This window comes from Microcaecilia unicolor, chromosome 10, assembly GCF_901765095.1.
Source record: "Microcaecilia unicolor chromosome 10, aMicUni1.1, whole genome shotgun sequence".
In the NCBI taxonomy this organism is placed as follows: Eukaryota; Metazoa; Chordata; class Amphibia; order Gymnophiona; family Siphonopidae; genus Microcaecilia; species Microcaecilia unicolor.
The window spans coordinates 198,581,749-198,599,202 of record NC_044040.1 but is presented as its reverse complement, the minus strand read 5'-3'; the positions used below and the strand labels follow the sequence as shown (position 1 = coordinate 198,599,202).

The 17,454-nt window shown below is 46.6% G+C and overlaps 1 protein-coding gene across 1 annotated transcript in view; it reads left to right on the top strand.

Moving 5' to 3' along the window:
• Positions 1-6,357: 6,357 nt before the first annotated feature.
• The window catches only part of TNFSF10 (TNF superfamily member 10), a 33,922-nt gene continuing 22,825 nt past the window's right edge, over positions 6,358-17,454 (top strand). The window contains exons 1-2 of the mRNA XM_030216149.1: positions 6,358-6,418; positions 6,562-6,835. Of these exons, the coding sequence (XP_030072009.1) occupies positions 6,713-6,835 (123 nt within the window). The 5' untranslated portion in view covers positions 6,358-6,418; positions 6,562-6,712. The remainder of the gene's footprint in view (positions 6,419-6,561; positions 6,836-17,454) is intronic.

Below are 17,454 nucleotides of genomic sequence, written 5' to 3'. Positions count from 1 at the left end.
GGGGGCAGACTCAGGAAAGATGTCAGGAAGTATTTTTTCACGAAGAGGGTGGTGGACGCTTGGAATGCCCTCCCGCGGGAGGTGGTGGAGAGGAAATCGGTAACAGAATTCAAATATGCGTGGGATAAACATAAAGGAATCCTCCTCAGAAGGAAGGGATCCCCAGAAGCTTAGCCGGTGGTGGGAGGCAGGGCTGGTGGTTGGGAGGTGGGGATAGTGCTGGGCAGACTTATACGGTCTGTGCCAGAGCCGGTGGTGGGAGGCGGGGCTGGTGGTTGGGAGGCGGGGATAGTGCTGGGCAGACTTATACGGTCTGTGCCCTGAAAAAGACAGGTACAAATCAAGGTAAGGTATACACAAAAAATGGCACATGTGAGTTTATGTTGTTGGGCAGACTGGGTGGACCGTGCAGGTCTTTTTCTGCCGTCATCTACTATGTTATTATGTTACAACCAACAAGCTGTAAGAGTCCCCTAATAGAAACTGACTGAGAAGATCCAACTGAACACGTGTAAAGTTGCAGCTGCATAATATAGGATACACTTTTCCGTGGTCTGCTGTGTTTGGCACTTTTCGCCTGCAGACATTGCATCCAGTTCCAAAGCAAAACCAGACGCATTGCTTCCCTTTGAAAATTAGCAGCTGTGGCATGCACATACTGAAAATTACCAACACACTCTGCCCATGCTAGAGAATATTAGAGAGTATTTGAAAAGGAATGGAGAACAAAATGGAGACTAGCGTTCTGCCCCTGTAGAGGCCCATGTTGCGTTTTGTGTGCAGTTCTGATCTCCCCATCTCAAAAAGGATATAGCAGAACCAGAAAAGGTTCAGAGGAGGATGACAAAAAGGATAAAGGAGATGGAACACCTCCCTTGGGAAGGGTAGACTGAACAGCCTGGAGAAAAGATGACTCAGAAGGGGTATGACTGAGGTTTATAAAACCATGAGTGGAGTGAAATGGTTAAATAAGGGCCAATTGTTTAACCTTTAATCAACACTAAAACAAGAGAACACTCTGGGGCCCTTTTACTAAGCTGCATAACCGTCTACGTGCGCCCAATGTGCGCCAAAATGGAATTACTGCCTGGCTACCTCATGGCTTTTGTGGTAATTTTAATTTTTGGTGCATGTCTGATATGTGCATCCGAAAAATATGTTTTATTTCAGAAGCGGGTGTATCGGACGCATGCCAAGTGGCATTTGACACGCGTAGGTCATTACCGCCCGGTTACCATGTGAATCTTTACTGCTAGGTCAATGGCTGGCAGTAAGGTCGCAGACCCAAAATGGACGCACGGCAATTTTGATTTTGCCGCATGTCCATTTTTGGCAAAAAATTTTTAAAGACCTTTTTTACAGGCGTGCTGAAAAATGGATCTGCTCGCGCCCAAAACCCACGCCTACGCTACCGCCAGCTATTTTTCAGTACACCTTTATTTTATTTATTTTTATTTGTTATATTTGTATCCCACATTTTCCCACCTATTTGCTTACATTGTACCAATGAGGCGTTCGCCATCTCCGGTATAGAAACAAATACATGGAGTTACTGTGGTCGGATAAGGATCATGTGTTAGAAACACATTGGGGATCATAGAGAGGAAGAGTTATGAATAGTCTGTTACAAGCTTTGGTATCGTTGTGTTGCAGGGTTTAGGCACTTATGTTGGGTCGATGGGGTATGCCTTTTTGAACAGGTTGGTTTTTATTGATTTCCAGAAGTTTAGGTGGTCATACATTGTTTTCACGGCTTTTGGTACATAAGTAATGCCACACTGGGAAAAGACCAAGGGTCCATCGAGCCCAGCATCCTGTCCAGGACAGCGGCCAATCCAGGCCAAGGGCTCCTGGCAAGCTTCCCAAACGTACAAACATTCTATACATGTTATTCCTGGAATTGTGGATTTTTCCCAAGTCCATTTAGTAATGGTTTATGGACTTGTCCTTTAGGAAACCGTCTAACCCCTTTTTAAACTCTGCCAAGCTAACCGCCTTCACTACGTTCTCTGGCAACAAATTCCAGAGTTTAACTATGAATTGGGTGAAGAAAAATTTTCTCAGATTTGTTTTAAATTTACTACACTGTAGCTTCATCGCATGCCCCCTAGTCCTAGTATTCTTGGTAGTGCGTTCCACAGCTGTGTGCTTATGTAGGAGAAACTGGATGCATAGATTGATTTGTATTTGAGTCCTTTGCAGCTTGGGTAATGGAGATTTAGGTATGTTTGTGATGATCCGATTGTGTTTCTTGTTGGTAGGTCTATGAGGTCTGTCATGTATGCTGGGGCTTCGCCGTGGATAATTTTATGGACCATGGTGCAGATTTTGAAAGCAATACGCTCTTTGGTTGGTAGCCAATGTAGTTTTTCTCAGAGGGGTTTGGCGCTTTCGAATCACATTTTTCCAAATATAGACCTGGCTGCTATGTTTTGAGCAGTCTGAAGTTTCTTTATGAGTTGTTCTTTGCATCCCGCGTAGATTTCGTCACAGTAGTCTGCATGGCTTGGTACCATTGATTGTATCAAGCTGCGGAATGTTTCCCTTGGGAAGAATGGTTTCACTCGTTTGAGTTTCCACATTGCGTGGAACATTTTCTTAGTTGTAGAGTTAACTTGGCTCTCAAGTGTAAGATTACGGTCAATAGTAACGCCGAGGATTTTCAGGCTGTCTGAGATTGGGAGGGTGTGGTTTGAGGTGTTTATACTAGTGGGTTTGTTCAAATTGTATTGGGATAAGAAGATAAGAGGATGAGACAATGTGTTTTATCTATATTGAGTTTTAGTTGGAACGCATTCGCCCATGAGTTCATGATGTTTAGGCTGAGTTTGATTTCCTTGGTGATTTCTGTCAGGTCATGTTTGTAAGGTATGTATATTGTGACGTCGTCTGCATAGATGAATGGGTTGAGGCCTTGGTTGGATAGGGCCTTGGCTAGTGGTGTCATCATGAGGTTGAAGAGGGTCGGTGATAGTGGTGACCCTTGAGGTACTCCGCAGTTGGCCTTCCATGGTGGTGATGTGTTTGAATTTGCTTTCCCTTGGTATGTCCTAGTGGTTAGGAAGCCCTTGATCCAACTAACCTTAGTAAAAGGACCTCTCTATGTACTAATGATAACAAATCAAATAAACCATTTTTTTTCACATAGTGCAAAATTAGGCAGTGCAATCTGTTCCTGATGGATCTAGACAGGTTTGGACAAGTTCCTGAAAAGTCCATAAAAAGTTTATCAGCCAGGTAGTTTTGGGGAGCTATTGTTTATCCTTGGAAATGAACTGTGAGAAACAGATGAACTTTTTTGGATCTACTGGGTAGTTACTACTACTACTTGACATTTCTAAAGCGCTAGTAGGGTTACGCAGCGCTGTACAGTTTAACATAGAAGGACAGTCCCTGCTCAAAGGAGCTTACAATCTAAAGGACAAATGTACAGTCAGTCAAATAGGGGCAGGTGCCGAAAGCAACATTGAAGAGGTGGGCTTTGAGCAAGGATTTGAAGATGGGTAAGGAGGGGGCTTGGCTTGGCGTAAGGGCTCAGGAAGTTGATTCCAAGCATAGGGTGAGGCGAGGCAGAATGAGCGAAGCCTGGAGTTGGCGGTGGTGGAGAAGGGTACTGAGAGGAGGGATTTGTCCTGTGAGCGGAGGTTACGGCGGGAACGTAAGGGGAAATGACCAAGTTGTGACCAAGTCTGGCCCCTATCAGAGATCGTGATCTGATTCAATGGCTTATAAGATTGCCGCTGAAGGTTCTGGCAGCTATTTTGGCAGCAGAGGTGGCATGGGCAGACATGACTGGGGACTGCTCCTGCCCTGTCTATGCCACTAGACCACCAGCGATTGGAAGGTAGGCCAGGGGAGGAGGAGGAGGGAGGGCGTCTCCTTCTGGTTGAGGTGGGAGGGAGTGGGGAGCTGCTCAGGGGCCGAGCTGGACCATAGCGGCCAGTTTCAGTGTGGTGAATTTCAGCCACAGATTCGGTTATGGCCAAAACCGGGAAAACCAGTTTCAGTCGCCCTCTATTTGAAAATTGTCCTCCTAGAGGGCAATGTTCAAAAAATCCCCATATTTCTGCAAACTCCATAGGTACTTTTTCCTTGTGATCTTTCTGATGTACACACTTTCACTCTGAATCAGTGGCGTACCAAGGGTGGGGGGGGGGTCTGCCCTGGGTACACGCTGCAAGGGGGTGCAGGGAGCAGCTGCGTGGCTGTTGGCTCCACCTGTTTCCTGCGCCCTCTGATATTACTTCCTGTTCAGGGGCAGGGAAAGCAGCATTACTGCTTCCTGTACCCCCAGGAGGTGATGCGCTGGGGGGGGGGGGGGTGTTGGAGGTAATGTGCCAGGGGGTGATGCACCAGGGGTGCGCAGTGGCAGCTGACATAGTTACAGCACTGCTCTGAATACCGCATCTACAGACATTTGCACCTGTGTTTAATTACTCGACAGGTATTTAGTGAGCAAACCAATCTTTTTCAAAGACAATGAAGCTGTAGAACTAAAGGACATGAAATGAAACTGCAAGGAGGTAAGCTTAAAAGTAATTTCAGGAAATACTTTTTCACAGCAAGGGTAGTGGATGCCTGGCACACGCTCTCGGTGGTGGTGGCTGGCACAAAAGCAGGGATGGAATTTAAAAAATGTGTAGGATAAATACTGAGGAAAAAGGGGTTGGACACCTCCCTTGGCAAGATAGACTATACCGGTTACTTCTCTTCAGCCTGGAGAAAAGATCAGGAGGATGGGATCAAAGCACAGCAAATGACAGGGAGGGGTGTAAACTTCTGGGAGCAGCAGGTACAGAGGAAGTAACCTGCTTGTTCTGCACCATCTCCTGAATGCTATAAAAGTCACTAAACATTGAGCATGCAAATTTGGACGCATGAACCAGCCAATCAGTGCCAATAATTGAGATTTTTTTATCAAGCAATTATTGGCGCTAATTGTATTTAAATAAAAATGTACGCACAAGCAAGAAGAGGGTGCAACCATGGGAGGATGGGGGGGAGGGCATTCCTTTAATTTATGCGTGTTGTTATAGAATAAAGGGGATCCGAGCCTAATTTAGGTGCAGGGATTTACACCGAGCTTTCGTTGGTGCAGTGACGATCCTAGGTCGGCTGCCACCCAGGGCGGATCGCCGATGCACCCCCCCCCCCCCCGGTGCAGTATGACCCCCCTCCTGGCGCAATTACACCCCCCAGCGCATCAACCCCCCCCCCCCCCCCCCCCCCCCGGGGTGCATTCTTGCCCTCGGCTCTGCTGGCTTCCTGCTCCCTCTGCCCCGGAACAGGTAGCAGGGAACCAGCGGAAACGACAGGCATGCGGCTGCTCTCTGCACCCCTCCAGCGGCGTGCACCCGGGGCAAACCGCCCCCACCGCCCTGCCCTTTGTACGCCGCTGCGTTGGTGTAAATGATTGTGCCTAAATGTAGTTGTGGTTCCTGGTGCTATTCTATAAGTGACGGTAGAAATCAGCTGGCGGTAAACACCGAGACACCAGCTAAAAACGCTACCACAGCTTAGTAAAAAACAGTGGCGTAGCTACGTGGGGCCACGGGGGCCTGGGCCCCCGTAGATTTGGCCCTGGACCCCTCTGCCGATGACCCTCTCGACCCCCCTCCTGCCGCCAACCCTCCCCCGCTGCCGGCTACCTTTAATGGTGGGGGACCTGGGGGCCCGAACCCTCGCCAGCCAAGGTCCTCTTCTTCCGGCGCAAGGCTTCGTTGTTTCTGTGCGCAAAGGTAGCAAAGGTAGCCGGCGGCGGGGGAGGGTTGGCGGCGGGAGAGGGGGTTGAGAGGGTCGTCGGCAGGGGGGGGTCAAAGGTGGTGGTGGTGGCGGTGGGGGTTGGCAGTGCCAGGGGGGGTTAAAATGTGCTCCCTCACCTCAGGCTCTGGACCCCCCCTCCCGCCGAAGTCTGGCAACCCCCTTTTTGCACTCTTTTTAAGGCTGCATTTATAGAATTTAATCCCAAGTCTCGACGCTTTGCTGGGCAGACTGGATGGATCATGCTAGTTTTTATTTGCCATCTGGTACTGTTTGTTTCCTGTGGAAAATAATGTGTGGGCTTTAAAATGCACTCTGTTTTCCTCTTCCCTACCCCCTCACCTCTCAAAACACAGGAAACATTTCTTCTTAATGTACACATTGTGGGATCCTCTGGGGGGGGGGGGGGGGGGGGGAGTTTCAGCTAGTCTAAGGTTGCACAGTTTTCAAACACCCCTTTTACCCAGGTAAATTGGTCCCTACCCGGGTAAATGACTTCTGAATACATCCCTCCCCATGTGTAGATTACTCTGCAGAAGTAAGATTTTACACATTAACACCTTAGATAACTTTTTATAGAAGTGACCACGTCCATGATCAATAATACAGATTTAAAAAGAAAAAAAAGCCACCAGTCCAGCCGGTGATTTCTTGCAGGGTAGGTTGGGCTTCCCTGGAAAACAAAAGTCAACGCCTGTTGCAAACTGAAACCTAAAGCTTTCTGTTTCAGCATGTTTTGAGCGTTTGTAGATGATTAAACTGACAAGTCAACTGGCTGGGTTTTTTTTTTTTTTTTTCTAGTTCTAGGGAAAAGGAAACACTGCATCCCAGCCAGAGATATCCTGCATTTCAGACTACATCCGAGGAAAGAGCTCCAGCAGGAGGACACCCAAAACACAGCTGTATCGGGCACCTACCAACCCCTAGTTCCAGCCATTTTTGTCTGCCTACAATGATAACTTCTATGGCCGGTTCCACTTCCGTCCAAACCTGTGGGCTTCTGATCCTTGCTGTGCTGCTGCAGTCCGTTTGCGTTGCCGTCACCTACATTTACTTTACAAACGAAATGAAGCAGGTAAGCACCCTTCCAGGGCTCTGGTTTTGGTCTCTGCCATATCTTCCCCACCAGCTGCTTCTTTGTTCCTCTCTTTAGGGGTGCTTCCACATCTTTTGCAAGAGAAAAGAGAAAATAGTCTGTGGAAACAAGGCAGCTTGCTAAGGTACTTTTGTGGAGCTCCAAGTACTCTGAGCTTTTAGAAAATTCCTAGGCTGGATGTTTTCTTTTTCTTTTTAAATGCTGTAATTGCTGCACAATTCTTTTGGAAAGCAGAACCCCTGGGTGCTTCGCTTTCTGCCTTTGAAAGCAGGTGAGAGTTGCACTAGTAAACAAAGAAACCCCATTCATCTGAAACCAACTGTAAAGCTGTCTTGGTGCTCATTCAGCTGTGTTCAAACTTTTGCAGATCTGAGCCTGAGGGGGATGTGATTTCTCGCTTGTGCCTCACAGGCAAAGCAACATGAGATCTCGATCAGCCCTTGCTTTACTAAAATAATAAGCAGTACCATTTAGTGTGTTCAAAACCTGTACTATCATCAGTCGTTGTATGGAGTGGCGTAGCTATGTGGGGCCACGGAGGCCTGGGCCCCCCCCTAAATGTCCTGTGGGTTCCTGGTTTTGCTGACAGGGGTCCCCAACCCCTGCCAGCTGAAGAAGCGTCCCTGCCAGCCAAGGTATTTGTTGTGGCAGTGGGTGGGGAGTGGCAGGGCGGGGGTGGGGGGAGCGGCGGGGGGTGGCAGACCAAAATGTGCCCCCCCCCACCTTGGGCTCTGGCCCCCTCCCACCGTGAGGTCTGGCTACGTATGTAGCTACTGTACTTGAAAGTAACAACTGAAAAAGGCTGGATTAAATGCAAAATGATTTTGCATTTAATCCAGCCTTTTTCAGTTGTTTCTTTGCACCGCTTCCAGTCTTTTTACATCCTTAGCAAGATCCGGCCTCCAAAACTGAACACAATACTTTTCCGGAGATGGGAAGGTGGTAGAACGAGAGGACATGAAATGAGATTGAAGGGGGCAGACTCAAGAAAAATGTCAGGAAGTATTTTTTCACGGAGAGAGTAGTGGATGCTTGGAATGCCCTCCCGCGGGAGGTGGTGGAAATGAAAACGGCAACGGAATTCAAACATGCGTGGGATAAGCATAAAGGAATCCTGTGCCGAAGGAATGGATCCTCAGGAGCTTAGTCAAGATCGGGAGGCGGGGCTGGTGGTTGGGAGGCGGGGATAGGGCTGGGCAGACTTGTACGGTCTGTGCCAGAGCCGGTGGTTGGGAGGCAGGGCTGGTGGTGGGGAGGTGAGGATAGTGCTGGGCAGACTTATACGGTCTGTGCCTGTGCCAGAGCCGGTGATTGGGAGGTGGGGCTGGTGGTTGGGAGGCGGGGATAGTGCGGGGCAGACTTATACGGTCTGTGCCCTGAAGAGCACAGGTACAAATCAAAGTAGGGTATACACAAAAAGCAGCAAATATGAGTTATCTTGTTGGGCAGACTGGATGGACCGTGCAGGTCTTTTTCTGCCGTCATCTACTATGTTTTAGGTGGGACCTCACCAACGACTTGTACAGGGGCACCAACACCTCCTTTCTTCTGCTGGTTACACCAGCAGCTGTCCTGAATCAATGCAACCCCCCTCCCCCCTACACACACTTATGGAAACACTGACATTTTTAAATATAGTCACATTATCTCATGTCATTATAGTAAACTTGAATTTGGTCAACGTCTCAACACACATCACAGTGTCCTGCAAAATATGTACTGCAATGATACATATCCTTCAGCTTGCTTTAGAACAAATGTGAACACCATATTAAGCTGTATTAATGAAACAGGTAAAATACCTTTGACGTAGCAGTTTAATTACGTAGCCTAAGAAATCTAATATAAAAAAATACCAACCCCTAACTACACACTGGACTATCAAGCTGTTAATTTAAACATATGTTCTGCATCTGTAGAAACCCTCCTATCTCCTCCTCTAAGAAAAGATGCAAAGCAGAAGGTATTTCCCCAGGAACTCACCGTACAAAAAAAAAGTTCTGATTTTGGTATAATCTCAGTAAAAACGTAATCTCTCTCCAGTCCCAAGCATATAAGTACAGAGCCTACAAAAATCACTCAGGACCTATAGATCTAATCTACTTGACCATGACACCACTAATTTACCAAAGTAACACAACAAGGATCCTGCCTAGGAGAACGCAACTTACTAAATAGCGCAGTTGGACCTGGGACATCAATCTGCCTTATTGGAAAACTGAAGAAGCTGAATTATTACACATTTATTTATTTATTGCATTTGTATCCCACATTTTCCCACCTATTTGCAGGCTCAATGTGGCTTATAGAATTCTGTTATGGTTTTGCCATTCCAGGATAATAGATATGATTAGTGATGTAAAAGTGTTAGATAGGAGTGGAGGAGTGGCCTAGTGGTTAGAGTGGTGGACTTTGGTCCTGGGGAACTGAGTTCGATTCCCACTTCAGGCACAGGCAGCTCCCTTGTGACTCTGGGCAAGTCACTTAACCCTCCATTGCCCCATGTAAGCCGCATTGAGTCTGCCATGAGTGGGAAAGCGCAGGGTACAAATGTAACAAAAATAAATTAGATACTATTGGAGATTCTACATGGAATGTTAATGTTGCTATTCCATTACCAACATTCCATGTAGAAGCCTGCCCTTGCAGATCAGCCACACAGGCTTCTGTTTCTGTGAGTGCAGGAACGTCAGACTCACAGAAACAGAAGCCTGCGCGGCTGTGTTGCTGATCTGCAAGGGCAGGCTTCTACATTGAATGCTGCTAGTGGAGGAGTGGCCTAGTGGTTGTGGTGGACTTTGGTCCTGAGGAACTGAGTTCGATCAATTCCCACTTCAGGCCCAGGCAGCTCCTTGTGACTCTGGGCAAGTCACTTAACCCTCCATTGCCCCATGTAAGCGCATTGAGCTTGCCATGAGTGGGAAAGCGCGGGGTACAAATGTAACAAAAATATATTAGATACTATTGGAGATTCTACATGGAATGTTGCTATTCCACTAGCAACATTCCATGTAGAAGGCTGTGCAGGCTTCTGTTTCTGTGAGTCTGACGTCCTGCACATACGTGCAGGACGTCAGACTCACAGAAGCAGAAGCCAGTGCGGCCACATTGATGATCTGCAAGGGCCGACTTCTACATGGAATGTTGCTAGTGGAATAGCAACATTCCGTGTAGAATCTGAAATAGTAGCAACAGTGGAGGAGTGGCCTAGTGGTTAGGGTGGTGGACTTTGGTCCTGGGGAACTGAGGAACTGAGTTCGATTCCCACTTCAGGCATAGGCAGCTCCTTGTGACTCTGGGCAAGTCACTTAACCCTCCATTGCCCCATGTAAGCCGCATTGAGCCTGACATGAGTGGGAAAGCGCAGGATACAAATGTAACCAAAATAAAAAAATAGGGAGAGAAGAAAAGGATTAGGTGGATAGGTAAAGAGATTAGACTGTCGTAGCTGGGCTAGTTGACGGGGTGATTTAGTAAGGTTATGCTTAAATAGAAACTCCATGCACGCGCTGAGTACCTGGCGTGGTCACTGAACACAACTAGACCCTTGCCAGGTACAAAATAAGTGACCCCAAAGTTAGGAATAAAATTATTTTTTCTACCTTTGTTATCTGGTTGATTTGCTTTTCCTAATCATGTTTGTCCCAGTTTCCAGTTTCTGTCTTTCTCTGTCGTTTCTTAACTTTCTTTTTCAAAATCTCCAGTCCATCTGCCACTTCTTCTCTCCCTTCCTGTCTTCTTCACTTCCTCACCTATATCCATCTCTGACATTGATCTTTTCCTTTTAGATGTTCTTCATTTATTTTTCTGCCTCTCTATCTAAACATGAGCATAAGAATAGCCATACTGGGTCAGACCAATGGTCCATCTAGCCCAGTGTCCTGCTTCCAATAGTGGCCAATCCAGGTCACAAGGACCTGGCAGAAATCCAAATGTAGCAACATTCCATGTAGAACCCCCAGAGTAGCAACATTCCATGTAGAACCCTAAAGAGTAGCAACATTCCATGTAGAACCCTAAAGAGTAGCAACATTCCATGTAGAACCCTAAAGAGAAGCAACATTCCATTCAGAATCTCAAATAGTAGCTACCAATCCCAGGGCAAGCAGTGGCTTCCCCCATGTCCATCTCAATAACAGACTATAGGCTTTTCCTCCAGGAACTTATCCAAACCTTTTTTTAAACCTACATACGCTAACCGCTTTTACCATGTCCTCCAGGAAAAAGTTCCAAAGCTTAACTATCCTTTGAGTGAAAAAATATTTCCTCCTATTTGTTTAAAAGTATTTCCATGTAATTTCATCGAGCGTCCCCTGCTTTTTGTACTTTTTGAAAGAGTGAAAAATTGATTCACTTTTACCTGTTCTACTTCATTCATCCCCCTCACCCCAGCCCTCCCATTCTTCATCCTATTATTCCCCAGTTTTGTTTTTACTAACTCTCCCCTTTCTTCCAGCATCTTCTCTTTCTCTTTCTTCCCTTCTGTACAGCACCCTCACTCTTTCACTCCTCTGACCAGTATCGTCTGTCTGTTTCTCTCGCCCCCTCTGTCCAGCATATCCTCTTTCCCTCACCTCAGTCCAGCATCTCTCTTTTGTCACACTACTCCCCTTCGTATCCAGCATTCCTTTGTATCCATCTTCCCCTTTCGTGTCAGCATCTCCCTTACCTCCCTACTTCTCCCATGTCCAGATACCTCCTCTCTGTCCCCATCCCCCATTGTTTTATTACTCCCTCCATGTCCAGCATCTCCCTTGTCTTCCTATTCACCCTATGTCCAGCATCCTCCAAGCCAGCATCTTCCCCCATCACATTCCAGTTTTTCCCCTCTCATCCCCCCAACCCAATTCAGCATCTCCATTCTGTCACCTTACTCCTCCATGTTCACTGTATACCTTCTCTCCTCCTTTGCATTTTATTTTTCTAATTGGGCTGGCCTAAGTCTCTTTTTCGCTTTCCACGTGTCAATCTTCTCTTAAATTCTTTTCCAGGTTTGCCTTTCCATTTCCTCTCTCTCCTTTTGTCTTCTTCCTTTCCTTGTCTATATCTGTGTGGCTCTGATCTTTTATGTTTTGGGTTTGTTTTTTGTTTTTTTTACTTTTCTCTGCTCCATGTTTATATGTGCCCATTTAATTTTTACTCTTTTTAATTTTTTTTAGCACTGGGAATAGAGAGTAGGTTAGAACAGCTGCAACGCCTAGAAAATAGGTGTCGTAAGGGCTCCTGTGCTAATGGCCACACGCTAATTGAGAAATTAGCGTGTGGCCATTAATTGAAGAAATGGAAAATGCAGCCATTTTACAGTCGTGCTAAAAGTGGCCTCGGCACTTGGGAAACGTGGTAGTCATAGCGCAGGCCACTTTTTAGCGCAGCTTAGTAAAAGGGCCCCCTAATATTTTGTAAAGAAAGAAGGCCATTCATATGAACCAGTCACCTTCCCTCTTCAGTCAGAGCCTCAGATTCTCCAATACAGACGTTCACGATTTTGGAAGTGTCTGGGTGGGGCACAGCTTCCATTATGTAGATAATGGAGATGATGCAGCCGCCCACGTAGGAAGGGAGAGACAAAGTGAAAAGTAGGTCAGATAAATAGAATGGAGAATCATCAAGTGATGCAACAACCAAACAAGAATTATTGACCTGGAGGCCGGGCTTTCTGTTCATGTAGAAGTAAACTAATAATTAAAGACACTAGTGTCAGGAGATACTGAATTTATGAGAGTGAAAGAGAAAAATAGAAGGCACTTGATCAACAGGAAGTGACCCACAAAGATATGCTTCCTTGGAACCAGGAACAAATGGCTTAAAAATGTAGACCAGATCTTTGGAAAGTATTCCTATCAGATATACAGTTAGCAGTCTGTGCAGCTTCCTTGTAAAGACTAAAGGTCAAGAGAAGGTAAATCAGTGATTTTAACTTCTACAAACTTGCCTAAGCTGAATTTAATGGGGGGGGGGGGGGGGGGGTGGAGAGGATAAGAGGTAATGTGAGGTAAAGGTAAGGGGTAATGCATTTTATACTGCCTTTCTGTGGTACAACCAAAGCGGTTTAGAGAAAGGGGGGAAAGGGACGTCATATACCGCCTTCCTGTGGTTTATTTTTTTTTTTTTTGCAACTCAATTCAAATCGGTTTACATATTATATACAGTATTTATTTTGTACCTGGGGCAATGGAGGGTTAAGTGACTTGCCCAGAGTCACATATACAGGTACGTAAGCTCAGGGTCTAGGGTACCTCCATAAGGGGCCCTTTTACCACAGCAGGTGAAAATGGCCACAAGTGAAACGGCCGTGTGGTAAGTTTGCACTTATTTTATTTATTTATTTATTAGGATTTATTTACCACCTTTTTGAAGGAATTCACTCAAGGCGGTGTACAGTAAGAATAAATCAAACATGAGCAATAGGCAATTACAGCAGTAAAAATATTCAAGTAACAATACAAAGTATGGCGTGGAGGGGCATAACCGAATGGCGCCGGCCAAATAGATGGCCGGCCATCTTTGGGGCCGGCTCTACAAAGGGGCAGAGCCAACCATATTTTCGAAATACGGTTGGGGCCGGCTAAATCCCAACATTTAGGTCAAATGTTGAGATCGCCGGGTTTAGAGATGGCCGGCTTCGGTTTTCAGCCATAATGGAAACCGGGCCCGGCCATCTCAAACCCAGCGAAAAGCAAGCCTTTTGGTTGTGGGAGGAGCATTTGTAGTACACTGGCCCCCCCCCTGACATGCCAGAACACCAACCGGGCACCCTAGGGGGTACTTCTAAAAATAGCTGCCAGGTGCATAGCTCCCTTCCCTTGAGTGCTGAGCCCCCCAAATCCCCCCCCCAAAACCCACTCCACACAGCTCTACACCATTACCATAGCCCTAAGGGGTGAAGGGGGGCACCTACATGTGGGTACAGTGGGTTTTGGAGGGCTCAACTGTAACCACCACAAGTGTAACAGGTAGGGGAGATGGGCCTGGGTCCACCTGCCTGAAGTGCACTGCACCAGGGAGCTGGGTATGACGTTTGAGGCTGGCAAAAAAAATTTTGTTTTAATGTTTTTTGGATGGGAGGGGGTTGGTGACCACTGGGGGAGTAAAGGGAGGTGATCCCCGATTCCCTCCGGTGGTCATCTGGTCAATTGGGGCTCTTTTTTGTGACTTGGACCTAAAAATAAATGGACCAAATGCAGCCGGCGAAATGCTCGTCTGAGCTGGCCATCTTTTTTCCGTTATGGGGTGAAGCTGGCCATCTCGTAACCACGCCCCCGCCCCGCCTTCTGTACCCTGCCTTGAAGGTTGGCCGGCTCCACGACGGAAAGCAGTTGGCGCCGGCCAAAATCAACTTTCGATTATACCGATTTGGCTGGAATCAGGAGATCGCCGGCCATCTCCCGATTTGTGTTGGAAGATGGCCGGCGATCTGCTTCGAAAATGAGCTGGATAGTATACTACTTGCAATGATTACACAATACGTAATAGAACATTATAATTGACAGTGTTAGGGTATAAGCAAAGATGGAACACATAGATAGGTAAGAGAGTAAGAAGAGTTAGAAAGTAAGGAAACTAATTTATATTTAAATCGTTTTTTTATTGTCATTAACAGATACAACATTAGTTTTCAAACGTACAATAATTAGCAGCCATATACCACTGGATCCACATATTTTCATTATACATTCCACATGTGACCATATTATAACCCCTTAACCCTTGTGTGTCCAACTTCCCTACCCTTCCTAATTACCCACCCATCCCTCCCTATCCTCCCCCTTTCCCAAGATCTAGGATATACTCAGTTAGCCGGCCTGAAAGTTACTAGTATTAGAGGTTCAACAGTTGACTCCTAGCAGCATGGGGCAATGTCTGTATGAATGGATTCCATTTCTTTAAGAATTGCTGTAGGACTGGTGCAGACTTGCCCTGACACATCTGTCTTTCCAAGCGCATCAAAGCCACCATTTGCATTCTCCACTTCTGCGTTGAAGGACCATCAGGAGAAAGCCAATCTGCGAGAATAGTTGCCTTTGCTATGACTGTAGCTCAGTTCAGGTTTGCCAAATAACAGCAACGGAGAATAGCGCCAATCTATGGCCCACAGTTTAGAGACCTTTTCCAAAATGCTCTTCCAGAATTCCTCCACCTGTGCGCATCGCCAAAACATATGTCCCAAAGTCGCTCCCTCCCTCCCACATTTGGGGCATGCTCCATCTGGGGAAGCTCCCATACGGAACGCTCGCCGTGGGGGAACATGGAGTCTAAGGGCAAAGCGATATTGCATCTCCCAATGCGCCGACTGCAGGGAAGTTCGATGGATGGTTAGGACATGACTTTTAAACACGTCAGTTGCTATTGCTGCATTCAAGTCTTTCTCCCATTCCCCAGCATATTTTGCATAGTCCAGCTCCAGTTTATGATCTTTAATATGTCTGTGGTGGTATTTCAAAGGCACCTTCTGTTGTGAGTTGAGTGAAAACGCCTCCGCCACTTCCACTTGTACATCTTCTGCAAGGTCTTCCCATTCCAGGCTAGACACATAGTGTTGAAGCTGCCAGTAGTGAAAATAGTCTCTTGGAGTTAACAGTTTTAGTCTTTGAAGTTCTACAAAGGTTTTTAGTCTCCCTTCCTCTGTAAGTATTTGTTGAAAATAAATTGCTCCCTTCCCTTCCCAGCGCTTGAACACAGCATATAAGTCTCCAGGAGGGAAGTCCGGGTTTCCCCTCAGTGGCAGGTACGGAGTAGTTTTATAGGAGAAATGATGCATTTTGCAAATCCACTTCCAGGTTTTTTGCGCAGTTTGTAAAATGTTGGTGGACTTCAAAATTGGGGAAGTTCTCCTATCCAAGCCATGTAAGGCACTACTAAAATGAAGGGGTTTAAGCAAGTTTTTCTCCATTTGAGTTGCTGAAAAATCTGTAGTATTGCGGAACCAATCATTAATATGTCTCATTGCACATGCTACCGTCATGTGCCGCATACTCAGCAGCCCCATTCCCCCATACTCCTTTGGTATCTCCATCACTTCCAGTGGCAATCGCGGCCTTTTCCCCCGCCATAAGTATTTTCTTAACATTACATTCAGCTGTTTTTCATCTTTGCTAGAGAGATACAATGGCAAAACCTGAAAAACATACAGCCAGCGCGGGACTATCATCATATTGTACAGCGCTATGCGCCCCATGAGAGAGAGAGATAGTCCCTGCCACTGACCCAGCCTGGTTGCCGTTTCAGACATCAGCTTTTGGATGTTCAGGCCATAAAGCTGGGACAAGTTGCTCGGGATCTGCACCCCCAGGTACTTGATGGCTCCTTCTGCTCTGCGTAATGGGAACTTAAACCCTTCCATGTCATCAGGGCTGGATTGAATATGCATGACACGGGATTTCTCTAAGTTGACTTTAAATCCCGAGAGGGTGCCAAAATGGGAGACCCTATCTATTAGCACACTGAGGGACGCTGCCGGTCTAGTGGTAATTATCAGTAGGTCGTCTGCAAACGCTAAAGCTTTCACCGTCTCTCCCCCCACCTCCACTCCAGCTATCTTTCTTTCCCTTTTTAGACTCCTCAACAGTGGTTCTATCGAGATAAGGAACAGGGCCGGGGATAGTGGACAGCCCTGCCTCGTACCCCTCGCTATGGGGAATTGAGTTGTTCTTGAGCCATTAATCAGTACTGCAGCTGTGGGGCCTTAGTATAGAGATTGGATCGCCTGGTATGCCCATCCCTTAACGCCCATATGTTGTAACACTGCGAACATGTACTCCCATCCCACTCTGTCGAACGCCTTCTCGGCGTCCAGGCTCACCAAAATTGCCTCTGTTTCCGCACAACTACATTGTCCCATTGCCAAGAGAAGACGCCTCACATTTACTGCAGCGTGTCTGTTACGTACAAAGCCCACTTGTTCTGGTTCTATTAATATCGGAAGCACTCTCTGTATTCTGTTTGCTAGAAGTTTGGCCATGATTTTTGTATCTACATTGATTAGTGATATGGGCCTATAAGAGTCCGCCTGCGTGTCCTTTCTTCCTGGCTTCAAAAGTAACGTAATTAACGCTTCGTTAGCATAAGCTGGAAATTCTCCAAGTTCTACCACCTCCTCATAGTATGAGAGCAACGGTCCTATTATTGACTGACTTAGCATTTGGTAAAATTCACTGGAGAACCCATCGGGCCCCGGAGCTGAGTGGGTGGGGAGGGCCTTGCAGTTCCTTCCCAGCTATCGGCGCATTAAGTTCGTCTAGCTCTGTCTCGCCTAGCTTGGCCAGCCCCGCACGCTCTAAATACTGATTAATGGAGTTTGTGGGGTGGGGCAATGGTGCTGAGTATAAATCTTGGTAAAAGTCTTGAAATACCTTCGCTACCTTTTCTTTTTGATTTTGGATATGACCCTCCTTGTCCTTAACTGCCACGATTGTTCTGTTTCCTCCCCAGGTTTTAATTATGCGTGCCAACATGGCTCCCGCCTTGTTCCCAAAGCGTTGTAGCCGATATTTCCTATATACTAGCGCCCTAGAGGCTCTATCATGTAGGAGGGTGTTCAATGCTATTCGTGCTGACTGCATTTGTTCTTTAAAGTATGAATTAGGGTTACTAATGTACCT